Here is a 13,921-nt window from a genome sequence, read left to right on the forward strand (position 1 = left end):
GACTAAATTTGAATTCCCAAATTTAAGCATTTCCAGCCATGAGCTACTTACCAGTATTCTGCAGTCCAAAAACCCAAAGCTCACAGTTAACAGCTGCTAGTTAAGTAATGCCACCATCATATTTTCCATACTCACAGCTTTTAAAAACTTCTCCGTTGAGGCTGAGAATTTCCATGTTTGGTATGAAACCAAGGCATGGCACTGGAATTTCTCTTGGTTGATGTGAAATGAGGGAAAAATCCACTTTTGTTTAGGTCAGAACAAGAGAAGAGACTTTACCCACTAAAAATACAAAACAAAACCCTCAAGTGGATCAATACCAAGTTGTTAAACCAATTGCCTTTGAACACCTCTTGTTTCAGGAATTTGCTTCTGTGGGTATCAAATCCATTTATTTTTCTTCTAGATATAATTCTGCCTTGTGGAGACTTTGTTCTTACTGAGCATTAAAATGACAACTACTTACCCTTCTCAATACCTACAGTAAGGACAGCTAACAATGACAACAGAGCTTTTTTGGCCAGATCCTCAAATGGCAATAACACAAGATGTTCCACTCAATTCTCTTCCTATTAAAGGACACAAAAGTTTTAAAAGAAGTTACTAAATATTTTGCTCTGATTTCCCGCTTCAGGTGTTACACTTTTATATTCCACAAAGCATTTCTGTGATGCATACCACGTGAATCATACTAGCTACTTTCCTTTGGTGTTTGAGCTAAGAGAGCTACCAGCAGTTTTTGATTAAGCTCTCAAGTAACTCTAGCAATCAAACCACGAAATGTCCATCTTAAATAGTTAAGAACAGAGGAAGCAAAATGCTTGCAGCCACTAAGCTTCACATACTTGCCATTCAGTGTTAGCGTATATTGCACATTTACACATACATTTTCAGTGACCACTGATGACACTTTCCAATAACAAAAATCATGAGGGTTTTCCTTCATCTCACAAATCTATTTTTAGCTTTAAAATGAAACCCACATCCCTTCACATGAATACACACTTTCTAACACACTGCATATTCTGCCCAATTAACCATTAAAAATCCAAGCCATGTTAAAATACTGAACAATTTGTTTTGGGGCAGCATACACTTCTCATACATTTATTTCATAACTCAAACCCTGCCAGAAGCAGTTTTGTGGGTTGAACAATAAGCTGCAAAACAGATCAGTCAAAACTCATGTCAAACTGCTTTATTACATCTTAAATAACATTACATTTTAATATAGTATCTATCTTGCATCCAGCTTTCTTGAAGTACACTGACTTTAAAATTAAATACAAAAGGTGAAGAGGGATACAGGGCGTGGAGAAAGCTCTACAGAGTAGTTTCATGAAAGAGAGTAAGAGGGAATTCATCTTTTATGCCAAATCCAGGCCTAACGCACAATTACAGCACATTTTTGTACAGAATGTTGCAGAAAAAACAAAATGGAGAAAAGCTACTACTGCTGCTAGGAAGGAGCATTTCTGGATACAGTGAGAAGATAGGAAAGTTTAACAGAACAATCTGCTGTCCAAACACTGCTGCTTTTAACATTTTATTTGAAAAGAAAGCCAGGAAAACCTGCTCATTACAAAAATTACTCTGATCAGATGCAAAGGACTCATCCTACAAGAGGAACTGGCTGTGAGGAACTGATTTATAAAGAAGATGGTCTAGGTTCCCTCCTCCCACACCCCAGAATCTTTGACAGCGATTGTTTGAACAGGCTGTTTCTTTAAAAAAAAAAGTGACTTATCACGCTACTCCAAAACGTGCATAGCTTTGTACTTGAGTTCTTCATAGGTTTATGCACAGAGTAGCAACAATAAATGAATACAGCGACAATGGTTACAGTTTTTAAACAGGTTATTTCTTCAAAGAAAAAACATCTAAGGACTTAGTCCAATATGCACTTTTTAGCATTTCTACAGCATGCGATTCTAAGAGTAAACCCACCCAATATGGCAAACAATCAAAAAAGGTTTTTTTTTTTTGTTTAACTTAGAAAGTTCAAGATCATTATTTTCAAAACATTGATTTGTACATCATTTCATACACAAAGAATTGACTCAATACCCAAGTGTAGGATAGGTCTCTTTTGAAAACAGAGATTCCTGGTTGTTGAGACTTATAGGATAGTGTTAGGATATATAAACTGCCCTTTCAAGTGGACAAAACCAAAACAGATTAAAAAAATCAGTGTGGTGAAAAAGGCGGGGGCAGGAGGGACCAAGGATTGCATTTGTTATCCATAAAAGGTGAAAGGATTCTTTAAACAAGCATTCATTACCTTTTACAGCATGTGCTTGGTTACCTTACTGCTTAACATTATCCTATATATGCCAAGTTTTGTGCAACAATTATCTGTGATACTAGAAAATAAAATAAAAAAAAATTAGGGACTAAATTTACAACGTTAACAACCCCCAGATGCTCTGGGCTAGGACTCCCTTGTTTTGCTCAATTAAATACATAAAGTAATGTATTTAAAAAGGAAACTTGAAAAAAAATCCTGCTACAAACATGACTTTAAAATTTGCAAGTGTGTGAGATAAAGTCCTTAACTTCAACTTGGAAACTACAGTGAAAGCTAACTGTTTCACAATTATGCTCAAGTTTATTCTCTCGTCATGCTTTTATGATAGTGTTTCATTTTTAACTTCTCAAGACAAAAAAAAATGGTCCCAAAAGGAATGCACAATTTCATTTTGCTTACAACACAGAAATTCTTCTTGGAAAGGTAATTGTGCTCTTCATTTCAGCAACAGGAGACGGAAAAGATCTTGCCCTTTGAAGTTGGGGAGGATGGGGGTCCAAGTTAGTATGGTTGGATTGGATATGCTATCATTTTTAATTTTCAAACGTTGGAAACTTCTTCCAGTCATGGAGTCCGCCGCTCTTCTGACACACAGAAAGATTTATTAAGAGTTGCACTTTGATAAACTGTAATCAAGTTTCAAGCTTTGCTCTCGCTACCCACTGAACGCATTTAGCCATTATCTCACCATTTTCAAGAACGCCATTTATTTACCAACCCAGATTCAAAAGACCGTACAGTCATCCCTACCAGGAAAATAAAATATGCCAAAAATAGTTCATCACAAAAATGTCATTGCATACGTTAAACAAATAGCCTTCTAAAACAAACAAACAGATTTTTTTTTTTTTCCCCCCTCAGTGACTTTCCTAATCTGAACTATAAGCTTGCAGCATCAGTAAAACAGCACTATTTGGACCTGGAAAAAAGCATTCTGAATACCAAACAAGGACAGCCTTAATTAATTGGATACCTACCTACTTCAGTTCCAGATCTTGAGGAAGCTGTCCCATGATCCTGTTGCCACTGCCATACCATCATCAGTCACACCTAAGCAACTGACACGGTTATCATGACCAGCAAGGACACCTACAAATAAGAACATGTAATAAACATACTACATTACTTTGATGATTTCACATTTCAGTTCAAGTAACACTGAGGCACACATGTCTGGATTAGTCAACCTACACATTCAAAAATCCTGAACAAACATGGTTGCAACTTTTAAATGCTTTTGGTTTTATAAGCACAAACTTAGATATAACTGGGTGGGTTCGCAAGGGGTAATTCAGTAAATGCATTACTCCAAAATTTTCCTTGTATATTCCCCACATTATGACCTTTACTAGTTTCTCGTGAGTTGTGAAATCACAGCCCCAAAAATCCTGCTGACAGTGCCATAGCAATATATATAGGTTAACCATGCATTGCATCTCTCTCAGTATTTCCTCTCCATAGAGATAAAGATCAGTTAGATTTTACAAAATTTTTTAATGTGTAAAATCAGAAGTTAAGCTGAATTATGTTATGAAAATTTTTCATCTAGTTTTATCTTACTATGTTTACAAGCCCTTATAAGACTTAAACTCCTACATACAATCTATTTGTCAATATGGAGATCTGCTACAATTCAATTATAGTACCATTAAAAAAGAATTGAGACATTAAACAGAAAAATTAAGGGAGCTAACCCTTAATTTAACAGTTTCAAGGAGGTAAAAAGAAAACCTAGTGATGTTCAAGCTCTTTCCAGTCCACAGCACTGAGCTAAGATATTATTGATAGAATTAAAATTAATCTTTCTAGATAGATTACACTGCTCATAGGACTCGCCTCATTCATATTTTGGGCTTTCCCCCTCCATTTACTAATCTCCAATACAGAACATGAATTAAGTCAGTTTTAGTTCTTACACAAACTAGTATGTTTAAAAATTAATATTTTAAACTGTTAATTCAGTGTAAAAATGACTACTTCATACACAAGAATTCTTGATGTTTGAAGTAACATTTCTGATATACTTTATAAAAGCAGTAATGCTGTGTGAGTAACACCATTAATCTCCAGATCCTGTTAAATCCATACAAGTGCCTAAGCCTCAGCACAGAATTGCGCAGTTCTGCAGCAGAAGCCAAATAGTAAGTGTTGAAGCGGACGATACAATCTTCAGAAATTCAGTGCAATACAGAAGCCAGCTGCCAGAGCTAACAAAAGTACCTAGGAGTTACCTAGAATTTACTGTGGAAATAGCATTAATAAAATCAAAACTCAGTCTACTGTTAACATTAGTAAGTGCTGCAATTTGGTAAAACAAAGAGAGCATCCAGAAGTCTTATACAATTTGAACTGAACACATAACCACAAAGGTGTTTAATATAGAATCAGGCACGATAGAAGTGTCAAATCTGCTCAGCAATCTTAAGTCTCAGAACATTTCAACAAGCAGAATACTTGATACAGTAATTGTTTAAATCAATTCTAGAACTTGCCAATCAAGAACCACACTTCATGAGTACATGGACCCAGATGAGTATAAAAAATTGTTTCTCATTTCTACAGGTAAGCAAGATCATCACCTCCTTCTATTCTTTTTCCTAATGGACGTCTTTCAAAGAAAAAATATAGGAAAACACACATAATTGTTTTTACAGTACTTAAATACAGCCAATTGTAAACTAACGTAGACATTAATCAAGAGAAATTTCTCAGTTTATCTCCATACAGGCTTATATACACATTTATGATCTCAATAATCAAAGTACAAGAATCTCAAGTTGCAAATCTCAACACACAGACAAGGCTGATTCATAAAATGCATTTCAGTACTGAAATAATTGTGTTTGGCACCATTAACTTGCAAACAGAACCAAATGCTATTTTACAATAATGTGAACTGAGTGTCCACAATTTCAACCTCTCAGCACTAATGAAAACTATCACGAATTTTGGAAGAAACAGAGAATAAAGTCTGAGTGGTAAAACAAAGTTGCTAGAGACAGAAATTAACAAACCCAAGGGAAACTGGTTTGGTATAGTTCAGGATTATGTGTTTGTTTATGTCTTTTCCACCTGCAGCATATCCTCCCCTCAAAGCAATGAGTCAATTTGCACCAAATAATGTACTTGCAACTAATCCTTTCAACTGCATGTGGAAGAATATTCTGCTTAGCTGGTGTTTTTTATTTGCTTTTAAAACCCACCTAGGATAATTTTAAAAACCTAGACCACTTCATTTGTTAACAGAGTAGGTCCTTGTTCTTATCCCCTGTTCTGCTGAGAATAAGAAAACATTTGTGGCCTAATTTATACCTTTTCTCCTTTTTTCTAAAAGTTTTCATTTTAGAGAACTGAAGTTAAATTATCTTAATCTTTGGAGCATAAATTTCGTATTCATTTCCTCAAAAGATAATCTCCACAGTGTTCGTTGTTTTGCTGGTTGTCTCTACAGCTACTGCTACAAATATCAAAAAAAAAAAAATTATATAAATAGCAACATTAATGTTGAATTGCTTTGAACAGTTCATACATAAACAATGCCATGAAGTCTAAAAAGAAATAGCCCTCCACCCCCAAATCCTCATTTTCAATGGCAGTCTTCCTGTTCTCAAGCATCCATTGTTCCCTTCTATCCTTTAGAAGTATTCCAATTTATTTGTTGACATCATTAAGCTACTTCATCACTGGTCATCCAAAACTAGGTTATCGCAGAGTTTTAAAGTTGAGACAGGGAATGCTAACAGGTCTGCGCATATGACAACTCACACATTCAGTATGTCACACTGAGTTTATAATATTTAAAACCAAAAACGTTTACCTGCTCTATCAGCTTTCAGTGTGTCCCAGACATTGCAGTTGAAGTCATCATAACCAGCTAGGAGGAGACGTCCGCTCTTGGAAAATGCTACAGAGGTGATGCCACAGATTATGTTATCGTGTGAATAAACCATAAGTTCCTGATCAGCCCGAAGATCAAAAAGCCTGCACGTAGCATCATCCGAGCCCGTGGCAAATGCATTGCCATTTGGGAAGAACTTTAATGTGGGGGGAAGGAAAAAAAGACACATTATTTCAGACTTGATTCCTCTATCTCATTGAATATACCATTTTGTACAGACCAAGTGGAAAAAGAAAGCAGCAAAGAAGAGTATACTCCTCTCCACTACTGGGATATGGGCAAAAACAGTGAAGTAATTAAGAGCATGTGAAGAAACACTATTTTAACAGCCATTGTTTCCATTTACCACACTGGATTTGAAGTTGTACAAATTTCAGGTACTTTCCCCAGCTATAAAAACTACTAAAGAAAATATGCTATAATACTACATCATACAGTACATGCTTAGGAGCTGAGACCAGAGAAATATAAAAATATAAATTTAAATCCCATGTCCTCTGTTCAAGTTAATACATACACAGATGGCATTGATGTCCGACTCATGGCCAGTGAAGGTTTGCCGACACATTCCTTCTCTAACATCCCACAGTTTGGCAGAGGCATCACAGGCACCAGAAACAAAACACCGGGCATCGGGAGCAAGAGACAAACTCATGACATCTCCAGTGTGCCCAGTAAATGTAGTTGTCTGCTGACCAGTTTCTATGTCCCAGAGAGCGCTTGAAAGAATAATTAAAAAGGCAAAAATCAACACATTTTGCTCCACTAGAAGGTCTAGACAGAAATTATTGTCTAAACCTGTTCTTTTATATCACTGCTAAAAAGTAAAACTCCATAAAGTATTAACAAAAAATACTTTTTTTGTATTTTGTAAGAGTAGGAAAAACAAGTGTTCTTTGTTGAACTATTTGGCTATGTTACAGGGTAATTGTGTATAGAATATTTTAAAAGCCATCTTCAATTTTAAAATATTGGGGGTTCAAAATTGAAAAAACAGTGCAAAAAACCTAACAACTAACACTTGTGGCTGTTTATACGCAAAGTTCTTGTGACATGCCAATGACTCTTGGCCAGTACCACTACAAGGTTGATTTAAAGCAGCAGTGGTAGGGCTACAGCAAAAGCTGAGTCAGCATTCCTCATTTTTAAAAACTCACTGAGGATGGGTAAGTTTGGGAATTATGTCTGTCATCTTAAAGCTGCACCACTTTCCCCAAGACAGCAAAATCACTACTACAGTGATAATCAAAGAGTATAAGAGGATGAAAGGAGACTATCGCCTCCCTAACAAGAGGTCTAAACATTTAAGGAAGATGAAGGATTTTTAATTTCTGTAATTTCTCAGTTAACCAGACCCATCAGTGGCAGATTTACACTAGGCAAAGAAGAGATGACTGTACTTTGATACCGTACTTTGAAGCTTGGCTGAACTGATGTCAAGGACAAACTGTTATCCAGACAACTGTAGAGTTAGTACAATAACTCCTGAAGCAGCTGTATTCTCTTTTAAAGAGCATAATTTTAACAAATCCTGTTTGTTTTTTTTTTAAAAAAAAAACAACCAACAACAACACATATTTAGAAACATTTTTGTATAAAAACCAAACGTATACATTCAATAGCTACTCAGAATCAGCGGACTAACAGGTGGGCATTCAAAGAGATTGACGCTGTATAGGAGAGGTATTTATTAGACAACCTTTGCTATAAGAACTGCTGCTTGGGAGAGCTGTAATGCTTTTAAGAATTACATATAATAGAAAACTATGAAAAAAGATTGAGGTCTTTTTTCATTCAGAAGCTAGTATTTATTAAGACATACACCTACATTCTCCTCAAAAAACCCATCTGCTGTCACTGTAGAATATTTTCTAGGAGCTCTTCTGAATAGCAACATAAACTAAATTCTGTATTAGAAAAATCCAAATATGACTAAGTAATAAATACTGAATACTAAACAACTTTGAAAAAAGTCATTAGTCTAATACACTTATTTCTGAAAGCCAAATAGTTACAGTAAAAAAAATTTCCCATTTCCTCTTAACACAGAGAATTAGGTCAGGCTCTTCAGAACATGGGCATAACTAAACAGCCAAATCTAACAAACTTGAAAGACCAAGTTTTCCATTACTAGTAAAAACATGACATATGAACAATAATTCATCCCATTTAGTCTTCTGGATGACTTAGGTTTATGAAGCATAACATGTCCTTCAGTAATAGAGTATAGCTGTGAAAAGTCATTACTAACAATCACGTCAAAATTTTACTGCTTACCAAGTGGTGTCGCCAGAGCTGGTAACGATTTGATTATCATCCAAGAAACGACAGCATGACAAGTATCCTGAAAACAAAATAAAAAGTTGATGAATAAGACCAGAGATTACTCTTCACATTGCATACTGGCTTGCTTATACGTTGCTTCCTCCTCTTCTGAAGATGAAGCAAGAGCTACTATATAAGCCTCAAATACAACACAGACAATTTCTATATGGGAATCTCCAACGTTTTGGACAAAACGTATTTTGGTTCTTTACAGACCATGCCCAATTCAATCACTACACTAGCACAGTGATACACTGGTATCACAGCAAGTCGACCTAAACAAAGATGTCTATAACACAGAAGAAGAAACACTTAAGCAGCTAGACACTGCTTTGGAAATACCTTACAAATTCTTCTTTTGGTAGAGAGTGGGGAGAGGAGGAGGAGGCGGAAGAGAAAGAAGGAGTAGTGAGACAAAAGCGTGGAATCCACTGGCCAAGCTGGAGAGTAGTATAGGTAACCCTGCACTGTACACGCTAAACTTTCTTAGAAAGTGGACCTGTATGTCACTGCATCCAGGAGCAACAAATGCTTATGACCTCAACCATATCATTACAGCTATTGACAAAAAATAAACTACATTCTTGGTCGGTAGGAAGAACAGAGCATATACATGGGATGTTTCCCAACAGTGGCATCAAAGAATTTCATCTGAATGCTCTGAAGCATCTTTGTACTGAAGTACCACATGCCAAACTATCAACGTAACAATTCTGATCACAAAAATTAGTCTGTCCTGCCAGTCACCTCTATTTCACAAAGCACAAACATCTTCTGAAAATCCAAACTACAGCAAGACATGAAAACCTGTAAACATTAGCTTCCAGCTATAGGCTTTGTTCAATTATGCAACAGAAAAGAAGCTCATTGAAACTGTTCCTTCGAGAAGATTCCGCACAAACTGGTCAGGTCTCAAATGTACTCCTTTGATGTCCCTTGCATTACAGCAAAATTCTGCTTCTCATGCTATGTAAAAATCCATGTTTTCCCAGCTATACAGTTTATAATCATAAAGACCATTAAGCAGCTAGAATATCACAGAAATAAAACTCTTGTTATTGCTAACATGTTTTTCAGTATTTTGATACACACGTGGCCATATACTGAAAGCCAAAGCTCCCTATGTCCAAACATCATTCCAATTTTCCCTGTGTCCCGGAAGGGCAGGAGGGAGAAGAGTACATTCTTTGAAATCACTTTACTGGTCACATCACAACCACTATCTGAAGGTCAAATCAACATTGCATTCTCACTCACTTAACTACACCCAGAGGGTACACAATTCCTCTAAATTACATAAATCATGCGTTGTAAGAAAAACAACCGAAAGAAAATTAGATAGCATTAAGCATACTTTAATTCACATTTAACTTTTTCTGTATAAAAATTCATTAATGTATAACTATTTATTTCTGAGCAACCTTATTCTCCTTCAGTGAACAGTCTTTATACCATTTTCTTTACTCTGTATAGTTAGAGGCCTGATCAGGCAGAAAACCAGCAAGACACAGAGCTCACCTCACATTTTCTCTAAAGAACTGCTAGAGGTTTTCTCTGGAGCCAAGCTGACAGCCTCTAGAGCAATCTACCTTTGTTCTGCTGTGGTTTGGATTACACTTTTTGTAGAAACAAAGAGACCATAAAGATGACGTGCAGCTTCAGAGCCGCAGCTTTAGGAGAAAAGCCTAATTACAGTCCATTCCCTTTCTCAGATTGTTGGACGTAATACTGATTCCGCAAGAATGCGGAAGACTACTGATGTGTGTGCCGGGCTCGGTACTACACTAGTGCTTTACAAGATACCAGAGTGCCTACTAAATAGCCAGTTTTTTAATTTTCAATGGAGTTCAAGAAACCACCCACCCAGCTTTCCTCAGAAAAATTTCCAATCCCATTCACAAAATAATAAAAATACAATCTGTCCATTATCAGACAATATACAAAAGCAGTTCACATTTTCCAGGTTACTACTGCTTATAAGGTGCTCATCTCCATTAACTATACATTCTTCAGGAAGCAAGAATATCTTCAGCCTCTGAATTTGCTTTTAAAGGTACTTTGTGATGCTCAGTCTCTTGGTTTGTTCAGAAAGAAAATTTTTCAACTCATCCCCCACACTTGAAACACTAGCTTTTAAGCACCATGAGGGACTTTCTTGCTTCAAAAACTCTAACACCTGTGTTTCTACAATCCTTACCTAACAAGATGAATTTTGCTTCATCTGTCACTAAGAGAACTTTGCAGCTACAGTTTATATCTTAATTCACCAGGCAAAGCCTACAAGTCTACCTATCTCTTCTCATCAATCACAAGACAGTCCACCTTAGAAACAGAAACTGAAGGCAAAAATTAAGCTACTGTATTTTGGGGAGAAGGGAGAGAAGGAGAAACAGGAGAGGAAGCAATGAGAACTCAAACCTCTGCAACTAAAGAATAGCTCCATCAGAAGGCAGCTGTCTTACTTATGAAAAGTTAACGCACATTCTCATTACGCTTCTTTTGTTCAAAGAGTATCATCCTTAAAAAAAGTTTAAAAAGGAGGGAGAAAAAGCTATTTAAAAACAGGCAGCATGAAGCTAAGGTCCCACCCAAGAAACAGAGGTCCACAATGAAGTATATCTTTTTAAGTAGGAAATAATATTTTAAATATTTAAAAAAAAAAAATCTTCACCATGTGCTTAGGTAACTTAGATCATTCTGAACATGTACTCACCTGTGTGACCAGCTAGTTCACGGCTGACACGTACATTCCCTTCACGAGTTTTCAAGTTATAAATGGAACAGATGTTATCAAGACCACCACAAGCCACATAATTTCCAGAAGGAGCATATGCACAAGTCATGACCCAAGATGAACGCAGGGGAATAGCATGCACCTGAAACAGATACATTAATGTATTTCATCTGCAAAACAACTCATTCAATAATTTACCATCAGGAAGTTTTTCACGTGTCTCTCAAGGAATACATCATCTTTTTGTCAAAAGGACAAGAAGAAAACAGTGAAAGTGTCTTTGGCTGTTTGAGTATCAAACTAGTTTGAGGGTAACTTGCATATACAGCTCATCAGACCAAGTAATGATGTAATTAAAACCTCAGATTTGCCTTTCCTGAATCCACTTTAATCAGCAATTTTGGTAAAAACTAAATTATTTCATTTCAGTGCTCTGATTACTATTGGTTTATTATAGGTTCAGGAAAATATTGACTTCCAAGTACAGTCAGCAAAACTGCCAATTCCAGGCTTAGATGCTATGCTATGAATGAACAAGTAAAGAAATTGCTACTGTCACTGTCATTTAAATCCTTCTTTGGGAACCCACTGCAAGCAATCAAGCTTCATATTTAAGTAACTACCCCATGTTTCCTTGTCATTCTGTGCTCAAAGAACTTTACTTAAAAAATTATTGAAGCTAAACCTGTTCTGTCTTGTTATTGCATTCATCCTTCAAATTTGTTCATAACATCTTTAAGAAAGGGATCATATCCTTATACATATTGTGAGATTTCATGCAATAACAACAATCTTCCTGCATTTCTTAAGTAAACAGTAAAGATTACTGTCTGTTCCTCTGCTGCTACAGTAATCAGTGATCCTGCAGCAATCAGCAGTTAAAAAACAATACCCTGCACTAAAAACACAACCAGCTCATTTTTGGAAGTCTTCTACCATGGAACTAATCAGAATATTCACCTTGAGCCATTTTATTTTATCATTAGGAAAAGATCATATTTATGGCACCTGTGTTACTTCCAATGTGTGCTGCAACTGCCAAAAGAACATCTGCAGACTGTAATTCAAGTATTTTTGCATTAACTGCTTCCGGGTGTTACCTAGTCAAATTTAATACTGTTTCAACACCAAGCTGTTTGCTACCTATAATTCCAGAGGGTTTGTGGTTTGGTGTTTTGGGGGTTTTTGTTTGTTTGGGGTTTTTTACTTCTTTTGGGGCAGGGTGGTGGCAGTCATTTTTTTGTTTTGTTTTTAACTCAATTGCTATTTCACTGAATCAATCCTGCCAAGAGGTATGGGGGGAGGGTGTTTTTTGCAGCTGAAGATTTCTATTTCTGATTCTAGTGAAAATTTTACTAGTCTGGTAACAACCTCTGATTCCATTCCCCCCAGATAAGAAAGCTGCTCTCTGCCTCTTGATGATGCCATGGATTAATTAGTATTCATGTAAGAATTGAAGATACTAATATGGAAATCATGGTATACAGTGATTATTTTACCATCTTATCTTTCAGTTGTTACAGTAATTTAGATCATATTTACCTGCAGGCCGGGGTAAAAGGAGGAGGATGAAGGCAAAAAAAGGGAGGGTTTATTTTTATTTTGCAAACAGTCTGATTACTCTTTAGTAAAAATTTATGGATTCATTAGTTTCACAACTGGGATTCAACAGTAATCCCAGCTTTAGGAGTTGCTGCTGCAGTTGCTTGTTTCTGCTTCTCTCTGCTTCTCTGTAGCATGCCATTTGCTCAAGTGCATTGGCAAAACTGTTTTTAAGGCTATGGTGAGCTAAGCCAGGAAAATTTATTTGAAATAAAGTCAGTTCCATGCTCCTGTACACAACAGACTTAAGCAGCTCTGTCAACCTAACTCAAAAGGGCAACATGTGAATTGTTGCTAGCCCTGATAACAGTAACCATAACCAGTAAATACCAATCCCTGTCATATGAAAGTAAAAGTAATCCTGAACTGCATCATGTGATTGCAGCCAGAAAGTGATGACCCATTATATATGTCAGGTCTTTCCATACTTAACTGCAGACAACTAATTACTATGCCTATGCTTAATTCTCCGACTGTTTTGGTGCAACATGCTGATTACTTCTTGCTCTCTGTTGATCAATTTCTCTTCAGTATCAAAACAAATCCAAACATTCTCTAGAATTAAGTGTTTCATTGTCTTCTATTTGTGGTACACATTTCCATACACAGAACACTTAAGAGACTGCTATATTCTTTAAATGCAAACTTCATTGCTTTGGAGAATTAAAAATTTAGTCTTAGGACTATGAAAGTAATGCAGCCAAAATCATGATGGGTAACATCTCCTTCCTTTGTATTTACAACTGAGTTATATAGCAATGTATCAGTTAGTCTTACCTTGTTTGTAGTATAGCTGTCCCAAATTATAAGCTTGCCATCCTGGGAGGCACTAACTAGAAGCCTAGAGAGGAAACAGGAGGCGTAAACAATCATTGCAGGCAGACAAGAAGGAAAATCTTTGTGATGGCACTTGTCTCCACTATCAAGGCCAAGGTACTTGAAACCATTTAAGTACAGTGCAGCATTACACAATTCATTTATTAGCACTATAAAAATAGTTTTGCAAATACTCAATTGCAATGCTAAATATGATCTGAAAATGTGATGGAACACC

The 13,921-nt window shown here is 36.3% G+C and overlaps 2 protein-coding genes across 10 annotated transcripts in view; both read right to left on the reverse strand.

Moving 5' to 3' along the window:
- NADK (NAD kinase) overlaps nt 1-4,951 on the reverse strand; it is a 48,617-nt gene extending 43,666 nt beyond the window's left edge. The window contains exon 1 of the mRNA XM_072883693.1: nt 4,947-4,951. Coding sequence (XP_072739794.1) covers nt 4,947-4,948 — 2 coding nt within the window. The 5' untranslated portion in view covers nt 4,949-4,951. The remainder of the gene's footprint in view (nt 1-4,946) is intronic.
- Nucleotides 1,184-13,921, reverse strand: part of GNB1 (G protein subunit beta 1) — a 45,890-nt gene continuing 33,152 nt past the window's right edge. For 8 of the 9 annotated variants that reach the window (XM_072883697.1, XM_072883700.1, XM_072883694.1 and 5 more), the window contains 7 exons: nt 13,645-13,708; nt 11,245-11,407; nt 8,484-8,550; nt 6,724-6,925; nt 6,126-6,342; nt 3,286-3,397; nt 1,184-2,892 (listed from right to left, as the gene is read on the reverse strand). In XM_072883697.1, coding sequence (XP_072739798.1) covers nt 3,291-3,397; nt 6,126-6,342; nt 6,724-6,925; nt 8,484-8,550; nt 11,245-11,407; nt 13,645-13,708 — 820 coding nt within the window. In that variant the 3' untranslated portion in view covers nt 1,184-2,892; nt 3,286-3,290. The remainder of the gene's footprint in view (nt 2,893-3,285; nt 3,398-6,125; nt 6,343-6,723; nt 6,926-8,483; nt 8,551-11,244; nt 11,408-13,644; nt 13,709-13,921) is intronic. The other variant, XM_072883704.1, reaches the window with a different exon arrangement.

Source organism: Ciconia boyciana, chromosome 19, assembly GCF_034638445.1.
Source record: "Ciconia boyciana chromosome 19, ASM3463844v1, whole genome shotgun sequence".
NCBI classification, from domain to species: Eukaryota; Metazoa; Chordata; class Aves; order Ciconiiformes; family Ciconiidae; genus Ciconia; species Ciconia boyciana.